The sequence below is a fragment of the Microcaecilia unicolor genome, chromosome 9 (assembly GCF_901765095.1).
Source record: "Microcaecilia unicolor chromosome 9, aMicUni1.1, whole genome shotgun sequence".
Taxonomy (NCBI): Eukaryota; Metazoa; Chordata; class Amphibia; order Gymnophiona; family Siphonopidae; genus Microcaecilia; species Microcaecilia unicolor.
In genome coordinates this window covers 44,591,455-44,612,826 of record NC_044039.1, presented here as the reverse complement: position 1 = coordinate 44,612,826, position 21,372 = coordinate 44,591,455, and the positions used below count along the sequence as shown (strand labels likewise).

Sequence of the window (21,372 nt, the reverse complement as noted above, 5' to 3'; positions counted from 1 at the left end):
ATAGGACCATCTCTGGCAAAGACACTCATTCCTGGTGTCTTTAGTGTTTGGGGTGTAAACATACCCTTTCCAGCTGTGTTCTGCGCCTTTTTTATGAAGAAAAGTATCCAGCTGGCTAGAGATGCTCAGTGCGATAAACCTTTTGGAGCCTGGTCTGAATCCTCAGCATCGATGTCAAGAGTTGCACTGACATTGGTCCATATGGCTGCTAGGCCTGTCTGAGACACTGGGAGTGAGCATGCATCAAGTAGGTCTCCACCTGCCTTGATGCCAACTGCTGTGCACTGCCCCCGGGACCGGTCAGCATCGGAACCAACCCCGAAGTGACATAAGGATTTGACATCATCCTCATTAGCACTGAGGATGACTGACTGGCATCAGGCAAAGGCCAAAAAGCATCAACATTGATCCCCCTCAACACATAGTGCCAGGAGTTCCATGGCACCGAGGGAGCCCCCAATCCCTGAGAAGCATCAGCGCCACCGGGAGGTCTGCTCCCCTTCCATGCAAGAGATGCTGATGCAGAGATCTCCATGCAGCTAGGACCTGGCACCCGTTTTGACCCTGGCAGTTCAGCAGCCTCTCTGACTCAACACTCCAGCCTTTCCCAATGGCCTCTTTTCAATGAACACATCCGGGTCACACTCTATGAGCACTTGGCAAGGGCCATTAGATTGTAAGCTCCTTTGAGCAGGGACTGTTCTTCTTTGTTAAACTGTACAGCGCTGTGTAACCCTAGTAGCGCTTTAGAAATGTTAAGTAGTAGTAGTAGTTTTACAACTGAGTGCATCAGTATCTGGGGTGCTTGTGCCTGGCATGCATCCAACTGCTGCCTGCCAACCCTTTAGTGTGTGGTGAGGTCACCGATCCCGGTGCTGCCCATGCTAGCACCCCCTCAACATTGGTGGAGGAGGCTTTGCTGGAGTCGAGGGTAGATCCAATACCTCAACGCCCATCTCAAGGACATGGTTCCTCTGTATTGAGGCAGGCTTGTTCTCAGCCCTCCCATGAGGAGTTCTTCACCAGCACCAATGAGGAGCACTCATGGGAGTCTGATGAGGATCCACGGTATTTCTCGGAAGAGTCCTATGGTAGCTCATCTGACTCCTCCCCTTCTGAAGAAAGAAGAAAATTTCCTGAGAGCCTCCTTTCCATCTTGTGTCAGGGAAATGGTGGCTGCCATTCCAGTTCATTTAGAGACTGAGGACGAGTCCAGAGCTTAGATGTTTAAGGTCCTGGACTACAATTCCTGTCCTAGAGTGGCTTCACAAGATCCTATGGGACGTTCAGGTGAATAACTGAGAGCCCCCATCTCTCAGTCCCTGTCCTGCCCAAAAAGATAGACATGATGTATTGGATCCAGAGCTCCCTTGGGTTTGATAGGCCCCAGTTTCCTCATCACCCCTTGGTGGTGGAATCCATGCTCAAAAGAGCCAGGAGTTGTAGGGACTATGCTTCGGCACCCCTTGGCAGAGAAGCTAAAACCCTGGATTTTTAAGGGCAGAAGATGTATCAGGCCTGTATGTTCATCTCCCATATTCAATATTGGCAGTTCTACACAAGTTCTTGTGGAACTTGGTGCACAGTATATCTGATTTGGCGGATTCTCTCCCACAGGAGCAGGCTGAATCTCTTTGCCAGTTGGTTAAGCAGCAGAAGGTGTGTAGAAAGTTCTTGGCCAGGGGCACCTATGACACCTTTGATGTGGCATCTAGCAGAGGTTGGTAGATGCCATGTGCCAGAGAGAGAACCTTTTTGGAGACAAGGTAGAGGAGGTTGTTGACCTCACCAAGAAACACACTGACACCATTGACACACTCTCCCGCTGCACCTTCTCATCTAGGAGGTTTTTGGGCAAGTCAAAGAGGGGTCCCTACTATTCTGAGATATAGGTACGCACCTTCTCGCCAGCCTCAGCAGGCTCAGTCCCGGCATGCTCGTTCTCATCAACAGTGTGCACCCAAGGCCCAGCCAGAACTGCAGTCAAAGCCAGGGATGAGCTTTTGACTGGCTCCAGCAGAGCATAGCCGCAGTAAAAGTGACCATCCCGGATGACCTACCAGTTGGGGAGAGGCTGAATTTTTTCCAAGAAAGGTGGTCCCTTATAACCTCTGACTGGTGGGTTCTTCAAATAATCTGTCTCGGTTGTGCCCTGCATTGTTGTCAAATTATCACAGGTAGCGTCTCACTTCAGCTGTCAGCACAAGCAGGTATTTGCAGAGGAACTCTCTACCCTTCTAAAGATCCATACGGTTGAACCTGTTCCACCAGAGGAATAACGGAAGGGATTCTACTTATGCTGAAGAAAAAGGGGAGGGGGGATGCGTTCTATCCTAGACCTAAGGGCCTTGAACAAATTCCTGGTCAAAGAAAAGTTCAGAATGGTTTCCCTAGGCACCCTCCTCACCATGATTCAGGAAAACAATTGGCTATTCACTCTGGACTTAAAGGATGCTTACACTCGCATCTCAATATTTCCAGGTCACAGGAAGTATCTTTAATTATGGCTGACACATCACTTCCAGTACCACATGTTGCTTTTTAGCTTCACCAAATGTCTTGCAGCAAAGGGAGAAAAGCCCAAGCTTGCTGCTTGTCTAGCAGAGCTTTGTTGAACTCCAATTGCTCACATACCCTCCCCTTGTTGATTCCATGGTATAGTAGTATACTGATGGTCCCGTGCTCTTGCAGCGGGCGAGAAGGCACTTGCTCATGCACGGTGGGGACGTAGCATGCACTCTTAAAGCGATATTAGCTTTTATATGTTCTGCACCGGGCGACATGGATGATGTCATCACATGTGAAAATGAATGGCCTGCTGTCCTCAGAGAATACCTGCTACAGGTAAGTATCTTCGCTTTATAGGAAGACAATGCCTCATTAACATAACCAATAAGACCTGCCTTATCCAATAAGAGCTGTTCACCTTTTTTCAAGGGGCCACAGGCTAGTGGGCTCCCAAATAAGAATCCCAAAGGAGAGAGCTAAATTCATCTCTACAGTAAGTTCTCAAAATAACCCATCACCTGGGTCCAAAAATCTGTATCTTAGGATAGCTCTAAAACACATGAGAAAGGGAACCCTCTGTGGTTGCACATTTTAAACAAATAGGACAGGGTAGGATACTCATATGGTGAGCCTGCACTGGTGAGAAATATGCTCATTAACACTCAAATGACATTCTCTAAGGATGGCATTACATGTATACACCAGGGCCTCCACAGCATTGAGACAAAGGCCTGATAAGACAGTTGAATCCCCAGCTCCCCATATGTAAGATACCTCTGATTCTTCTAGCTTCTCCAAATTAATCCATCAGGAGATCTTATTTTGTAACCTGGTGTAAAACAAGGTCATTTATCTTGTATCCCACCCAAAATCTGTTTCCATACATTCTACTTTAACGACCAACTCTATTAATCAGCAAAATGAAATTGGCATTTGTCATCCGTATAGGGAAGAAACTTCATTTTTGTACATCCTCAAGTCAGGTTTATGCAGGTTTTGCGCCTTTCAGGGGGTTGTAAGAAGATGATGATGTTACACAGCTTATGAAGGTCCCCTTTTGAACCTAGTCTAGGCTCTTACAGGCTCAGGTGGTTAACCTGAAAGGTTACTGTTTTAGTGGTGGATATTTTAACCTGCAGACCTGACCATAAAAAGGCAATGTAAGGTCCATAATATTTGAGCCATAGTGGTGTGGGTCATTCAGAGGTCAAGGCGCACTTAAGGATTATGTAGAGTTGTAACATGTAGTTCAGTTCATACAGTCGCATCCATTTCTATAGTGCTACTAGATGTACGCAGCGCTGTACACTTGAACATGAAGAGACAGTCCCTGCCTGACAGAGCTTACAATCTAATTAGGACAAACAAGACAAATAAGAGATAAGGGAATATTAAAGTGAAGATGCTAAAATAAGGGTTCTGAACACGTGAATAAGGGTTAGGAGTTAAAAGGCGCATCAAAAAGGTGGGCTTTTAGCTTAGATTTGAAGACGGCCAGAGATGGAGCTAGACGTACTGGCTCAGGAAGTCTATTCCAGGCATATGGTGCAGCAAGATAAGAGGAATGGAGTCTGGAGTTAGCGGTGGAGGAGAAGGGTGCAGATAAGAGAGATTTACCCAGTGAACATCCTATTGTTTGAACTGTCTGTTTTTCACTGCAGGCTACCTCCTATTCCCTCCCCCCCCCCCCGTTCTCATATTGATGATGTAGGGTTGTCTTTCTCAATAAAACTAAATATTTTCATAGCTAAGGAGTCTTATTTGTATTACTCACCCCCCCCCCCCCCCCCCCCATACACGCAGGTTTACCTACCCAACAGGGAAGCTACTATGTGGACCTAAAGGGATCCAAGAGGGGATACCATGCATGTGCAGTGAAATGCTTTTAGTCTTCCAGAAAGCTCTGAAAGATTCATGGCTTACATGAAGCACAATCATGTGATTGCTGAATTGCTGTCTTAAGGGAATACCTATTACAAACAGGCAACTGTTTACTGAAAGGGTTTGCAGAGAGCTTCCTCCTTCTCTGTCTGTGTATCATGAGGCTGTTCATATGTGCCATCGTAGTGCATCTCATGTCCTTCAGCCTTTAGTTTCTAACATTCTGTAGTTGTGTTCTGTCTGTGTTTCTTTTCCCTCTTTCTGTTGTTCCTTTTTATGACAGGCTGGGCGAAGTATAACTCTGCATCTGAGCGAGTGACATTCAAACCAGGCAGAAGGACCCGATTTCTGAGTACGCCCTGCTTGGCTCTTTGTGTGTAACACTTTACTCCTTCCTTGTCTGTTTCTTCTTTTGCTGTTTCTGATGTGTCTCATGAAGCCTATTTTGATTTGCCTCTCAGCCTTCCTGAATCATTTTGCACGTCAGAAGTTTGGGTGAGAGTTTTCTTGGAGAAGTGATCTAACCCTTGTTAACCTCTGTAGCTACTGGCCTTTGTGTGCCAATCATTTATTAAATAGGGATGAAGGGTATTGCAAGCTGTAAGTGAACATTTTCTTTCAAATGCAATACCCAGCAGGTATTGGACAGCTGTATACAGAAATATTGCCAATAAAGTTGAGAGAAGGGAAGAACACTATTCCTTAAGATAACAAAAGGAAGTAGTGTTCAAATCATGTTTCTCTTAACCCAACTGGTCCATCTCCATAGGCTAGATGTGCCAGCTTATTTGCAAAAATGTCCCATGTGTTACATGAGAAACACTGAGGTGACTGATTACTATTCTGAAAATATTGCTATTGCCTCCTGTCATACACACTTTATACTATATCAGCTGTAACCTGATTTACCTGTGGGAATCACCATCCTCTGTTTAATTTGGTTAATGTTTTATTATTAGGTTGTTTTTTTTATAGAATCTTCTCCTAGAATTATGGAGAAAGCTAGCACAGGACAAAATAATTGGAAGAGAGTCTAATCTTTAGTGTTTGTACCTAAAGCTTCTGACTGCTGAAGTGTGTTTTTAATTGCATGTGTACCAAAGTTGTCTTATAAATTTAGCTAAACCGCTGCATGTATCATACAGAGATGGTCCGTATAGTGTCGACTGCCTGTTTATTGGCGCACTTGGTGAGGGTTGTCACATGGATATTTGTCCACTGGATTTCTAACTATGGCAGTCCACAGGTATTATCAACATAGCACTTTGTGCTGAGGGCATAGACTCAGCAATTGGTCAAGGATCAAAGTACACCACATTGTCCAAGTATAACTCTCAAATTTTATCTTGCAAACTAGCAAAAGGTTTAATGCAGCCCTGTACAGCTTCAGCTTGCTTTAAGCAAAAGGCCAAAAACTAAACCTGTTAGCTGGGCAAGAAAGTAGGGTTCTTCTAGTCTTGATTGGTCATTTCAAAGATGTCTGTGTGCCACTTTTCTTATCAATCTATTTAAGGACTATAGACCATATCTAGTCATCAAATGAAATTGTCTACCCTAATATCTGCATAACCAAGTCAGGGAGTTGCTCGTATTTTGTGGTTGTGCAGAGACAGAGCATCTCCTGAATTGCTGCTGTTCTTCAGTGATGGCATTATTATCCACTTGGTCACAGGAAGGACTGTTCTGGAAATTGGAGGAAAAAAATAGTCTGTGCTTGTTTCTGTTGAAATTCCAAAAGAAAGTTTTTCGTGTTCACTGAATTTAAATCTCTTCACCCGAGGCCAACCTCTAACGAAAGTTAATGTGTAACAATGGCATTTTCAGATGGCTATTTCATGTATGACAGTTCCAGAACTTAGTTCACAACTGCCCCATTTACAGATCTAAATGTTTTGCATATTGAAAAGAATGGGAAGCTTAGAGTGTGTTCTTTCCTAAGCTGATGTCAACAGGTAACTTGGGAAATATACATTGTTAGCTGATGAGTCCACTACAGAGCAACATGTTCTTTGCTTTCACTTGCGATTTCACTGTGCCATAACTATATAAAATGGCTATATAACTGGTAAACAAGGAGCTTTTTAAAGAAGATGCCAAAGACATACAGGAAATCTAATTTTTAAACTGTAGCTTTTACTAGTTTTAAAGCAGCACAAATAATTAAAATCTTTTCTTAGAACCAAAAGCTTTTTTTTATGTACAATTTTTTTCACTATTTCTTTACTGGCAAGTCCTGTTATGCATGGTCTGGGGTGCTAATGTTTTCGTTCTCTCTGGTTGTTTTCTCCAGTGCATCTGTAATAACCCTTGCTCAGATTTAACCAAAACTGAGGGCACCGTTCCTTCAAATCAGCATTACTCCCAAAACTTTTCGTAGAAGTGGTAGAAGTTTAGAGAATCCCATTCTTGAAACAAAAAAAGTCTCTATAGAATTTGTACATGTTGATACTTCATAGAAATATATCACAGGCTATAAAATAAAGTAGCATCCAAGTGAAACAACATTTTTCCAAGATGGTGCCTCTTGGGCATGCATAATACATCATTAGTGGAAGTAACTCACAAAAGTTACATAGAACTTCCTTATTTATATGTAATATTTCAATATATTTTAAAATCACCTGGGTCCATTTGGAGCATTTTGAATGTGAATTTTCTTGTATTTTGTTGTTGGTTCTGAAAACCTCCAGTTGGCTGCTCCCTACTGTTAACTTTTGCAAGCAAAAAAGGCTCTTGTAAAATTCTGTGGCCAAATACACACATATAAGTATGCGCCCAGGTATTCTTGGGGGCATAGTCAGGGGTTGGAGCAAGGACATACGGTTACACATTTTGAACAAATGTACATTTGTGTCGAGAATTTTGATGCTACTGGGTATCTTTTAGCTTTATATAATAGTCATAATGGGTGCTCTGTTAGAAAAATAGCCTCTGTGGATTTAAGTAAGCTAAGCTGCTGACGTACTGAGCCTTTTAAGAAATTTGTATTATATACGAGTATGTCTAAAGTGGGAGACTCTTTTTAAAGCATTGCAAGAGGGAGCTCTCTTCCAAAGTGTATAACTATGAATGTCTTTGAGCAGGATAATAGATGGCCCTGGAATTATGCCAGAAAAACAATTCACTGAAGTAAACTTGATATTCGAGAACATGCTAAGCTTTTAAATATTAGATGTATGTTTCTCTTCATCTGGAGAATAAACTAAAATGAACGTAATTTGTTTTCTGAAGAAAAACAGGACATTGTTCCTCACATGTGGGTGATGTCATCCGGAGCCCCGGTGGGGAGTAATATCTCTTTAGAAGCGACCCACCACACATGTACAGGTGCCTTCCTGCCTTACGTGCAAGCGCAGGACCATGAGTCTGTTTTGCCACAAATCCAGGGAGGTTGCGTCAATGATCTCTTCAGTGCGTCTGAGAATTTTTGCATTTTGTGCCTTCCCACAGGGGTTTTCCCCTTTGTTCTTCTCATTGTTTTTTCCCTTATCCTTTTAGTTTCATCCTATCATTTTTGGCCAGTTTAAGTTTATTTTTTTGACTCCAGAGGTCCTGAGCATCTGTCGGGTAGCATGAACATTTTTGACTGCAGGTGAGCATCTTCATCCTTGCCATTGAGCCGTTTGATTTTGCATTGGCAGTTTTTCCCTTCATGTCGAAAAAAAGTTCCCAGTGGCTTTAATTGCTGTGCCTGATGCAACAAGGTCATCTCTAGGACTGATCCCCATAGTTGGTGCCTGCTGTGCCTGGGCCTAGACCACGAGGCCTCTGCGTTCTTTATGTATACAGAAAAGAACCAAGAAGGCTAGAGAGGCCCAGCGTGAGAAACTTTTTGGCGCTAAGTGTGGTCCGTCAGCATCAAACCTTCAGTCCCGATGGCTGCTAGAGCTGCATCAGACGCTGGGAGTGCACTAGCATTGAGGTCTCTGCCTGCTTCAACATCGAGTGCTGAGGCAGGGCCCCGGGACCGGTTGACATCAGACCCAACACCAAAAAGGTCTGTGAATTCAACATCCTCTTCTTCGGCACCAAGGGATCCCAATGCTAAGCATTGAGTGAAGGTAGAAGCATTAGTCCCCCTCAAAGCATGGTGCCAGGAGCTCTGAGATGTTGGTGTCACTGGCCCCAAGAAGTACTAGCGTCAGGAAGACTACTCTCCCTCGGAAGTTACAGTGCCAATGCAGCTGTCTCCATGCATATGGGAAGCCGCTTCTGATTTGACACCAGTGAATTTGCAGGCTGTTTCCATTTTGACCCCAGGCTCAGCCTTTACCAATGCCTGCCCTTGATAAACGGTTCTGGGTCATGTTCTGAGAGGAACTGGTGGGTTAAAGTGCGAAGGCATTGAAGGTACTTTGTCAGCCATGGCACCAGTCCACTCCCTCCTGGAGGCCTATAACCCACCTGTTGAGGAGTCGTCAACGCTGGTATCTTGCCAAGTATTAGGGCTGTCACGCTTTTGACAGGAGAGGAAGCTGTTGTGGAGTCGCACAGCAGACCCATATCTTGGCACCCGGTATTCAGGGCCTGTACATCACATGAGTAGAACGAGGCAGGCACAGACTCCTGCCTCTCATGAGGAGTATTTTGTTGAGTCTGAGTCAAACCATTCATGGGAATCTAGTGAGTAGCCAGAGTATTTCTTGGAAGAGAGGTCCTGCAGCATACCATCAGACCCCTCCCCTCAGGAGAGAAAGTATCCCCACACGAGGAGCTCTCCACAGATTTTGTAAGGGAAATGGCAAAGGCGATGACATTTAAGTTGGAGAGGGAGGACAAGCCCAGGGCAGAATTATTTACCATCTAGGAATGACTCCTCACCTTGGGAAGCTGTGACTATACCCCTTCACAGAGTTCTCCAGGATGCACATATGAAGATTTGGGAGACCCCTCTCTCTGTGCAGGTGATTCGTAAGAAGTTTGATTCTTTTTACAGAATCCAAGTGCTCAACTGCCTCAGCACTCTATGGTAGTCGAATCCACTCTCAAATGGGCCAGAAGTTCAAATACTCATGCCTAAGCTCCCCCAGCAGGGAGGCTCAGATGCTGGACTCTTTTGGTAGAGAGGTTTATAAGGCCTCAATAATTGTTTGCTTGCTTCCCACATTTCAGGCTTACCAGCTCTTCATGAGCCTGTACTTTGAAGTCCCTGGTACAGAATGTGCTTGACTTCATCAACGGTCTCTCTGCGGAGCACGTCACAGAGCATCGCCAGCTCTCCAAAAATCAAAAGGAGTGTAGGAAGTATTTGGCCAGAGATACATTTGACACTTCTGATGGGGCAGGATACTGAAGGAGCTTGAGAGGTACTGGCAGGACCTCTTAAAGATTTATTTAATAGATCTTTAGAGATGGGAGAGGTTACGCAGGATTGGAGATGAGCAGATGTGGTCCTTCTTCACAAAAGTGGAGACAGGGAAGAAGTGGGAAACTACAGACCGGTAAGTCTCACGTCGGAGGTAGGAAAAATAATGGAGTTGCTGCTGAAAGAAAGGGTAGCTAACTTTCTAGAAACCAATCGGTTACAGGACCCAGAGGCAACAATGGCTTTACGAAAGGAAAATCCTGCCAAACGAATCTTATTGACTTTGACTGGGTGACCAAAGAACTGGATGAAGGATGTGCACTAGTTGTAATCTACTTGGATTTCAGCAAAGCCTTTGTTACGGTCCCCCACATAAGACTCGTGAATGAGTTAAAAGGGCTGAACTTAGGACCAAAAGTAGTGAACTGGATTGGAAACTGGTTGACTGACAGGTGGCAGAGGGTGGTGGTAAATGGAATCCGCTTGGAGGAAAGGAAGGTGAGTAGTGGAGTTCCTCAGGGGTCGGTGCTGGGGCCTATTCTGGTCAATATATTTGTGAGTAATATTGCTGAAGGGTTGGAAGGAAAGATTTACCTTTTTGCGGATGACATGAAAGTAGACAATAGAGTTGATACCCTGGAGGGAGTAGAAACGATGAGAAGGGATCTCTGAACGTTAGAAGAATGACAGTTAAAATTTAATGAATATTCCAGAAACCAAATTATGGAATTATTAAATCAAGCCTATAATGTGTTAATAATATTCAAACCTAAAATATACACAAATACAATAAAAAGATACCTTTTATATAGTGAATTGTGCTCAGTTTTTTTGGTGCTTTACAGCGACCCGAAGGCTGCAAATATGTAAGGACATCATTCCAGCATCATTGCACACCCTGCCTCCAAACCTATAAATTGGCTCTCTCAAAATAAGCAGTCATCAAAAAAGTGTAGTCATGAAAAACAGCTACTTAGCTGTATTCTCGTAAGAAGAAAGTTCTTGTAGAATCTGGAGGAGGATATCCTATGAGCAGGCTGATTTAATTACTGGTGGTGTTATACAGCAAACTAACGCAAGCCCCGGGGCAAAGTAATGCTTATATATTTCAAAACAGTCCGTGATACATTAAATGAACATTCCTTAATCTTCTAACTTTAGTTCCCTACATGGGCCATGTTTCGCCGAAATATTGGCGTCTTCAGGGGAACTGGTAGAACAGCAACTACGGAAAAATAATAAAATAAAATTTAAAAAATCAACAAGTAAACCCCCAAAAAATCGAGCATAGAGAAGGTAAAACTAACAATCTCAATATATTCAATACATTCAATAAATTTCTGAACAGCTCAAAATCTTTGCTTTGTAACTTACAGAACAGCAACTACGGGAAGGAGCAACTCCCATCAGAGTTAGTGACTGCAACAACGCCTGCAGATGCGTACTATTTATATACGCTATCAGCTGATTCCCAAAGCACGGGAAAATTTTAAACAAGAACTTGCCACTCTATTTCCCTGTTCAAGCCACTAGGGGCCACTGTGTCATGACATGATACAGACGTTCAAATATTTGATTAATCCACAAACAAAACTTTTCTGTAGATGAGAAGGTGGTAGAACTAGAGGACATGAATTGAGGTTGAAGGGTGGCAGACTCAGGAGTAATGTCAGGAAGTATTTTTTCATGGAGAGGGTAGTGGATACATGGAATGCCCTCCCGCAGGAGGTGGTGAAGGTGAAAATGGTAATGGAATTCAAACATACGTGGGATAAACACAAAGGAATCCTGTTTAGAAAGAATGGATCCACGGAATCTTAGCGGAGATTAGGTGGCGACGCTGGTAATTGGGAAGCAAAACTGGACCTGGGCAGACTTCTACAGTCTACGCCCTTCTCATGACTGAATAGATAGGGATGGGCTTGAGTATAAGTTTTAAGGGGCTTCGACGTTAGCTTCAGATCTTTTAGTACAAGAAGAGTGCTGTGCAGACTTATATGGTCTGTGCCCTGAGAATGACAAGGACAAATCAAACTCTGGTGTGTGTGTGTATGTATATATAGATAGATAGATAGATAGATATAGATGTGTGTGTATATATATATAGATATATAGATATGTGTGTGTGTGTATATATATAGATATATAGATATGTGTGTGTGTGTGTATATATATATATATATATATATATATATGTGTGTGTGTATGTGTGTATATATATATATATATATATATATATATATATATATATATTATTTCATATCAAGTAAAATTAGTTCCTTGTTGGGCAGACTGGATGGACCATACAGGTTATCTGCCATCACTTACTATTTATTTATTAGGATTTATTTGCCGCCTTTTTGAAGGAATTCACTCAAGGCAGTGTACAGTAAGAATAGATCAAACATGAACAATAGGCAATTACAGCAGTAAAATATTCAAGTAACAATACAAAGTATGGCATATTACTATGATATGTCCAGATTCTCCACCTTGGGTGTGGGGATGCACAGACTCTCATGACCTGGAGCCTGTGGTTCAGGAGAGGTTAGTGGACCTCGTGCTGAGGAGATCATCTTTTTGGGGACAGATTGGAATAAGTTGCTGATCTCATAAAAAAGCATACTGACACAGTTAAGGCCCTATCTGTCTCCTCCTTCCTCCTCCACTTCTCGGAGGTTTTCAGGTGAGCCTCAAAGAGAAACCTACTACTCTCAAAGGCATAGGTTTATGCCTTCTTCCATCCACAGCAGCAGGCTCAACTTCAGCACTCTTGTCCCCAGCAACAGCACCCCCCAGAAATCCCAGCCTGCTTCTCAGTCAAAGCAAGGGGATGAGCTTTTGACTGGCTCCACGAAAGCATAACCATAATCAAAGTGCCTGTCCCAGACAATCTTCCAGTAGGAAGGAAGCTGAATTTTTACCCCTTGTAACTTCCAACCATTGGGTTCTCCATATAGTCTGGGTGGGTTACGCATTCCATTGGCAAAAAACACCACCAAATTACCCACCAAGAACATTTTTCACTAGCTGTGAGCACCAGGAAGTACTTGACAGAGGAGCAGCACTCTGCCCTTCTAAAGGCCAGTGCGGTCAAACCTATTCCACCAGGGGGAGAGGGGAAGGGATTCTATTCCTAGAACTTCCTCATGCCCAAGAAAACAGGGGTATTTTATCTCATCCTAGACCTAAGGGCTCTGAACAAGTATCTGGTCAAGGAAAAGTTTGGGATGATTTCTCTGGGCATCCTTCTTTCCATGATTCAGAAGAATGATTGGACCTAAAGGATGCTTATACTCACTTTCAGATACTCTCAAGTCACAGGAAGTATCTCAAATTGAGTAGGGAAATGCCACCATCATTACTGTATCTGCTTCCAGAGTATTCATGAAATGTCTTGCTGTGGTCGCAGAGTTTCTACACAGACTTTGAGTTTATTTGCCAAACTTAGTATACCGCTTTTCACACATCAATAATTCATCAAGGTGGTTTACAATATTTAACAATGCCGGCCTAAAAATAAATAAAACTAAGAACTTCACAAGAAAAGAAAGGATGGAATGTAAAATAGCACAACAATCTTTAACCAGTATGCAATATATAAATAAGAAATTTAAGAAAAAAGTAAAAACCAGTGATACACCAAGAATACAAAAAAAAAAAAGAGGTCCCCCGAGATAGGTCTTCACCCAGAGCCAATCAGACCCGCAGACAACCATACCACTGCATAAATAACCATGCCTTGACCATTTTTAGTAGATTTTTTCCATCCTTAAATCTAATAGCAAAGAATTCCAAAATAATGAAGCCGCAATACTGAAAGTACTGTTACTAAGAAGAACAATGCCAAAATCTCTGATTGGAGGGAGCTACTAAAAGATTAGCCTGTGATGACTGAAGATGTCTAGCAGTTAAATAAGGAATCAACATTACAGTGGTTTTCCCAAAATCAAAGCCTGATGTGACAGTAATAAAAAGTTTGTGCTAAATTCTAGCAGTAACTGGCAACCAGTGTTGCTCTGTAAACAAAGGAGTTGCATGATACCTTACCTTTATGTTGTACAGTAACCTGATAGCAGTGTTCTCAGAGTTGCAGTCGATTCAGCTGAATCTGAGGGCAGCCAACTGATAACACATTGCAATAATCAATGTGCGTTATAGCTAGGTCTGCATTTTTGAAGTACGCTCTGAAAACTGTAACGCTATTCTGCATGCTATTTTAGATTCTTTAATTTGCAATTTCTATTTTGTATTTCTTATGTTTTCATTACTTTTTTAATTTATTTAGGGTTACATTTTGATAAAAATTTGCAATACAATTAATCGCAAAAGATATGTTCTCCCCCCCCCCCCCCCCCCCAACTGCAGCTGCTTGTGACTCTAGGCAATGGAGGGATAAGTGACTTGTGCAGAGTCACAAGGAGCTGCAGTGGGAGAAAAATAAATAACATACCTTTAATCGCGCAATTAAAATTTTAATCAAAAATGTTGTCCTAGTTATAGCTTAACATAGTAACATAGTAGATGACGGCAGAAAAAGACCTGCATGGTCCATCCAGTCTGCCCAACAAGATAAACTCACATGTGCCACTTTTTATTTGTACCTGTCCTCTTCAGGGCACAGACCTTATAAGTCTGGCCAGCACTATCCCCGCCTCCCAACCACCAGCCCCGCCTCCCACCACCAGCTCTGGCACAGACCGTATAATTCTGCCGAGCACTATCCCCGCCTCCCAACTACCAGTCCCACCTCCCACCACCAGCTCTGGCACAGACCATATGTCTGCCCAGCACTATCTCCGCCTCCCAACCATCAGCCCCGCCTCCCACCACTGGCTCTGGCACAGACCGTATAAGTCTGCCCAGCTAAAGCATGCCATAAATTATTTTTTGCCCTATTGTCTAGAAAAGAAGTCAAAGATCTGATCTAATCAGGAAAAAAAAAAGGGAGTCATAATCTTAGAAATATAAGGTGCAAAAGAAAGCCTAGAGTCCCAAATCACCCCCAATGAGGTAATTGTTCAATTAACCATGATAGATTGATTCAGACTCAGGGGAACAAAAGGCAAAGCCTATCCAAGATCCACATTAACATAAGAGTAGCCATACTGGGTCAGACCAGTGGTTCATCTAGCCCAGTATTTTGTTTTCCAAACAGTGGCCAAGCCAGGTCAGAAGTACCTGGCAGAAACCCAAAACGTGGCAACACTCCATACTACAAATCCCAGGGCAAGCAGTTGCGTCCCATGTCTGTCTCAATAGCAGACTATGGACTTTTCCTCCAGGAATTTGTCCAAACCTTGTTTTAAACCCAGGTGCACTAACCGCTGTTACTACATCTTCTGACAAAGAATTCCAGAGCTTAACTATTTGTTGAATGAAAAAATATTTACTCCTGTTTGTTTTAAAGGTATTTCCATGTAACTTCCTCGAGTGTCCCCTAGTCTTTGTACTTTTGGAATGGGTAAAAAATGGATTTACTTGTACCTGTTCTACACCACTCAGGATTTTGTAGACCTCAATCATATCTCCCCTCATCCGTCTCTTTTCTAAGCTGAAGAGGAGCTCTTTAGCCTTTCCTCATACGAGAGGCGTTCCCTTTATCATTTTGGTTGCTTTTCTTTGAACCTTTTCTAATTCACACTTCTTTGGGTCCAAGAATAATTTATGATCTACAAGCCACTGATTTATCAAAAAGAGTTTGTATTCCAGATTGGATTGAAGCAGAGTCCCAGACATCACTAGCAACCACCAACTGAATATCATCAGCATAAATAAGAGCACTCAAATCCAAATCCTGAATTAATAAGGCTAACTGAGCCAAAAAAAAAAAAAAAAAAACACTTAATAGTGGCCAACATAGAGCCTTTAGGGACTCCAAATACAAAGGACTGATCTATCAAACCCTGATCATTGATGATCATCCAAAATGAATGTTTTGAATAATTTGATCTAAACCAATTAATCACTTCCCCTGAAAGCCCCATCTCTAGCCTATTTATTAATAATATATCATCTATAATATCAAAGGCCGCTGTTATCTGAATAATCAATTCATCTTTACAACTTTCTTTGTATGTCAGTACTTCATCCAAAAGTTTAACATGTAGAGATTCTGTACTATGCCCATGCCTAAACCCAACCCAGACTGGCTGGGATGAAAAGCAGTTTCTTCCCAAAACTGGGTCACCTGTTGTGCAACCTCTTCCTCTAAAGGTTTTGCCATAAATGATAGATTAGCCATAGATCTAAAAACTTTGAGGATCATATTTATCCAAACTCGGCTTCTTCAATGGTGGAATTACAGAACACTTCCAACTTTCCAGAATAATGTCTTCATATAAGCTCTGATTCAATAAGTCCAGAAATAACTATGAAAAAGAGGACCAACATTCCATAAGCAGTTTAGAAGGAATTACATATGCCAGTGAAGAGGATGAGTTGACAGAGGCAGCCAATTTCTGCAAGGAAAGTTTAGTCAGAGGCACAAAAACTGAAATAAAGCTCATGGGTGCTTATGGAGCAAAGGCAAAGAAATCCAAAGAAGGAAGAGGCAGAGGGGGAAAACCGATGAGCTTTCATCATAGAGACTCTCTGCAATAATCATTCAGTTCTAGCTCTCTGTCATAAATAACTACTTCGGGTATTTCTGCTCCTAAAGAGCAAAGAAAGGTTGTTTTGGTTTTTTTTTTGTCATATCAACTTTACTTTTTTTTTTTTTTAATCATTTTACTTAATTACATTCACATTTATCACATAAATGTAAGGAAATACAGAAATTAATATAAAAAGGAAAACATTTTCTCTCAACAATATATATTTACATAATTGTCCACAATTGGAAGATCCAAGATCAGGAAAACAATCTTAAAGAAAATAAGAAAAACTCAAAATGGTTAATCTTACACTTCACATTTTCTGAAGGAGGAAGGTTAATCGGTTATTGCAGCCGGTACAGTGGTAACTGAGGGAAGTTGCTGCAGAGGATTCTTCATCTGTTTCCACAAACTCTTATAATTTCTTAGGTTCAAACAAATAAGTAATAAGGAAATAAAACACTTACAAGGGAATCGCATTAGGAAGGACCCACCTAGGGCAATGATTCCTGGCTTAAAAGCCAAGACCTCACACCTCCCAGTCTGCGATTCCCTTGATGTGTCAGGAAATATATGCATCTTTGAATCCAAAAAACTATCAAGCATGTATCGAAAGTACAATTTCAAAACATTGTTCCTATCTAAATCAAAGACGAAAGTCACTAATAATAACTCTATCTATAATTTCTGAATTTTCCAAAATGTCAGTTAAACTTTCATCTCTTTTCTCTGATAAAGAAGATTTTAAAGGAAATATAATTTTAGTCACCAAAAGGTGGCTATCAGAAGTTATTAGCAAAATATCAGAGAAATATTTCTTCAAGAATTCAGTAGCTGATATATAGGATATTATAGGTAAATTTATCATTCTCAAGTTATTTTCCCTTGGTTCTCCAGAAATTCCAATTTTTACAAGAAAGATAACTATTCTTCATTACCAAATTATCTGATTTTCATAGAGAAGCCATTTCCGTAATCAAAGTCTCTATTTTTATATCTTGGACTTCCACTTTGTTAGATAAGTATTAATATAAATTCTTTAACTCACATAGTGAAAAATTTTAAACATCTGAAGAAGAGAGTTATTCACATTCTGCTGCAGTTCCTATAGTACGTCCATTATGACATTATTGGCTTCACCAAGTCCAATTTCTCCACAGAAACCGCTCCAGATATCTTCAGGGGAAAGAGCTCACTCTCCAATCCCCCAGTTGGTTTATTATCCGAGTCTATGCTGGGCCAGGACCTCCTCGGGTCACATGAAAATCCTTACCCACTTCGGGCGTTTCCATTATTGACCTCCATAGCGAAGCATTACTATTTCCGGGTCTTGGAGGGGTCGTGCCAACAGGGGGACTCAAAGTCAGTCCCTCCACTGAGATTCGGCAATAAAGCCTTGCTGTTCCCCGAAGCAAGAACCGATATCCCCAACGTTATGACCCCGAATCTCTCCAAAATAGACTGAGAAGTGGTGGGAACCCCAGCCATGTTCGAGGAGGACAGCACCACAGCTTTGCCTTTTCTCTTCCCCATTCTCTGGGGAGCGTGCCCTCTTCTTCAGGCATTCTGGTGTAAAACGGGAACTCAACTAGCGTACGTCCTCCCTCAACGCCATCTTGGATCCTCCAGGTTGGGACACTCTTTGTCTGGTTTCTCCTCAGAGGCCTGTCTGATATGGGTAACCCTACAGCATAGCCCTCTGAGTCATTGAAACACGGAAGCCCCTCCACCACTTACAAGGTGGTGTCCCTTCGGAGGGGATATCAACTTTACTTTTATATGCTATCAAAGACTTCTTAGAAGTCTCCTGACTAAAGGCTGAGGGGACTTTTCGCAAGGAACTCCTAGCTGCACACGCTTCGTTCTTAAATGAAGATCTAATAAACAGTTTCACCATAACCAATTAACTAGGGGCATACATTTCCAAAATCTCTTTTAAAATCCCAAACAAATCAACTTGAACATTCAAATCTCCCATGTCATATTTCAAAAGACAGTCCACAGCAAGTTCATCCCTTTTTTTCCCCTAACAAAGGCAAAATTAGTCTAGTTTGTTTGCCACTGATAGGCTCTGGCACTAAGGTCACCTGAAAATCTAAGAAAAAATTATCCATCCAAGATTTCATTTCAACAAATCTCTTCACTCCAGAACGCATTCTATTCACCACTAGGTCCAGGCAATGACCAGCTTTGTAAGTCAGATTCAAAAATTGAATTACAGAATTTAAAAACAGGGCTTCCAAAGAAATAGAGGGAGCCTTCAGATGGATGTTCACACCAGTTCTTCAGAAAGGGAGACTAAGCTTCATCAACAACTTAACTCCTCGAGAGAGAGAGAGAGAGAGAGAGAGAGAGGAGGAGGAGGAAGAACTAATGGAGCCAGATAAAATAAAAAATAATAAATTGGAACTGTTCCTGTTACCCAGACTATCAGCACTTCCAAATAAACTGAAGAAAAGCATGACTTAAATCTAATTTTGAAACATTTATAACCTGAAGTCACTCCTCCACGTCTCCTGGAACGATTTCATGAAAAAGTAGACGGACACGCTGAGTCCATAGGCCAACTCTCCCCATCTTTCAACCAAGTCTGTCAACACCAAAATATGAAGCCAATGTTTGAGAAGTAAATCATAGACCAACATTGTCTTATTATGTAGACTCCTAACATTAATCATACCACAACAAACTAAACATGGCCTAGTTGAAGGTTGCATCAAGTTCGCCTTGCAAACAACATAAGTCAGATTACTTCTTACTTTCTTCATCCTTAACAGAAAAACATGACCAGGGTGACCTAGTTGTAATGGGATTGAAAAATACGCCGTACATACAAGTCCAAAAGCCACAACGAGTAAAAATTAAAAAGTCGGCACACACAGGAGTATGTAAAGAGACATTCCTGCTCCTTCAGCACGCTGACTCCAGGGTTAATATACTGGCACTGATGACAGGATCACGTGATCTGGAGAAGAGAGCAGTCCAGAAAATAACACCACAGGGAACTGGAACAAAACACAAGGCAACAAAAATACTCAAAAATAGTACCACCAATAAAACAAATAACTACAGAGCACTGCTGACTCCAGGTTTAATATACCCTATCTGCACGATTGGCTGATGAACACAACGAGGGAAGGTGCTCAAGAATCAATGCAGAGAATATTCAGGTGTTGGTACTGCTAGGGTTTGTCATCAACTACCCCAAGTCCCATTTACAACTGGTAAATTAATTGGAGTACACAGTTCAAGCTCAAGCCTTCTTTCCTGCAGGAAACAGCAGTTGTACTCATTGCAGTAGCATCTAAGGTGTACATCAGCTAGCAGGTCCGAGCTTGGCACATGTTGAAGTTGCCATATAGCCTCCACAGTGCATGTCATTCCCATGACACACCTCTGTTTGAGAGACCACCAGTGGACCCTTACTTCCCAGTGAGGTCAACGGGAAAGCTTGCAGATGTCATCTCGTTCACCCCAGAGCAAAAGAAGTCTCTACTCTGGACAGTTGGTCCAGTTTGACAATGGGATTACCATTCTAAATTCCTTTCTCACAGAAAATACGACAGATGCATACACTGTCAAATGGAAAGCACATGTGGATGGACTTAATAACCAGGGGATTTGGTCTGCTTTGAAGACCAAGTTTCAGGTAAACCTTCTGGAGCTATGGGCAATCTGGAACCACTCTAAAGGCTTTCAGAGATTGGTTATTGAGCCAAATGGTGCTCATTCAAACAGATAATCAACTTTCCATGTATTATGTCAACAAGGAGGGGGGTACAAGATCTACTCTTTGTGCTGGGAAGCAGTCAGGATATATGGAAGTGGGCCATCAGTCACAGAATGGTGCTTCGATCTCCATACCTGGCAGGAAAAGACAACAGTCTGGCTGATAGACTGAGCAGAGTGGTTCAACCACACAAGTGGTCTCTCAGCATAGGCATAGCCCACAGTATCTTCCGGATGTGGGGCACCCCCTCTGTGGATCTTTTGTCACTCATCTCAACAACAAAATCCCTTCATTCTGTTCCATGCTTAGGTTGCAGAACAGACGTGTCAGATGGCTTCCTCCATTGGGGGGGGGGGGGGAGGGCTTTTGTACACACATCTTCCTACCCTTCTAGTAGGGAAGACTTTGTTTAAACTCAAGCAGGATTGAGGGACCATGATCCTCATCGCGCCTTACTGGCTGAGACAGATATGGATCCCTCTTTTTCAGGAGGTTTTTTTTCTTACATTTGTACCCCACGCTTTCCCACTCATAGCAGGTTCAATACAGCTTACATATTATATACAGGTACTTATTTGTACCTGAGGCAATGGAGGGTTATGTGACTTGCCCAGAGTCACAAGGAGCTGCCTGTGCCTGCAGTGGGAATCGAACCCAGTTCCCCAGGACCAAAGTCCACCACTCTAACCACTAGGCCACTCCTCCATTCTGAAGAACTGTGAAAGTTGGAACTGTTTTCCAACCCTCATCACACAGAACAAGGGGTGTCTTCTGAGTCCCAGCCTCCACTTCCTGGTCCTCAAAATCTGGATGTTGAGAGCATAGAATTTGAATCCTTGCAACTTACTGAGGGTGTCTACAAGATCCTGCTGGCTTCCAGGAAAGATTCCACTACTAAGAAGTGTTATACTTTTAATTGGAAGAGTGAAGGCAAAGCCCTAGATCCTTTCTGACACAAAAATTACTTGAGTACTTCCTGCATGTCTCTGAGTCTGGTTTAAAAACAACTCTAAGGGTTCACCTCAATATGATTAGTACTTGCCATCACCATGTAGGAGGTAAGCCCTAGTTCACTTCATGAGATGTTAGCTTTTGTCAAAGCCCCCTGTCAAACCTCCAACTGTATCATGGGACCTCAACATAGTCCTCACCCAGCTAAAGAAAGCTTCTTTTGAGCCACTTCTATCATCTGAAGTAGCTGACCCATCTTGTAGAAGGTTTCATCATAACAGAGTAGTTCTCCATACGCATCCTAAGTTTCTTCTTAAGGTAGTGTCAGTTCCATCTCAATCAGTCAGTTGTTCTACCAATATTCTTCCCAATACCTCATGCCCATCCTTCTGGAAGTTCAC

The 21,372-nt window shown here is 42.3% G+C and overlaps 1 protein-coding gene across 1 annotated transcript in view; it reads left to right on the top strand.

Moving 5' to 3' along the window:
- Positions 1-21,372, top strand: part of WNK1 (WNK lysine deficient protein kinase 1) — a 515,889-nt gene that overhangs the window by 479,628 nt on the left and 14,889 nt on the right. Inside the window, 1 exon segment of the mRNA XM_030214920.1 lies at positions 4,673-4,762. Within this exon segment, the coding sequence (XP_030070780.1) occupies positions 4,673-4,762 (90 nt within the window).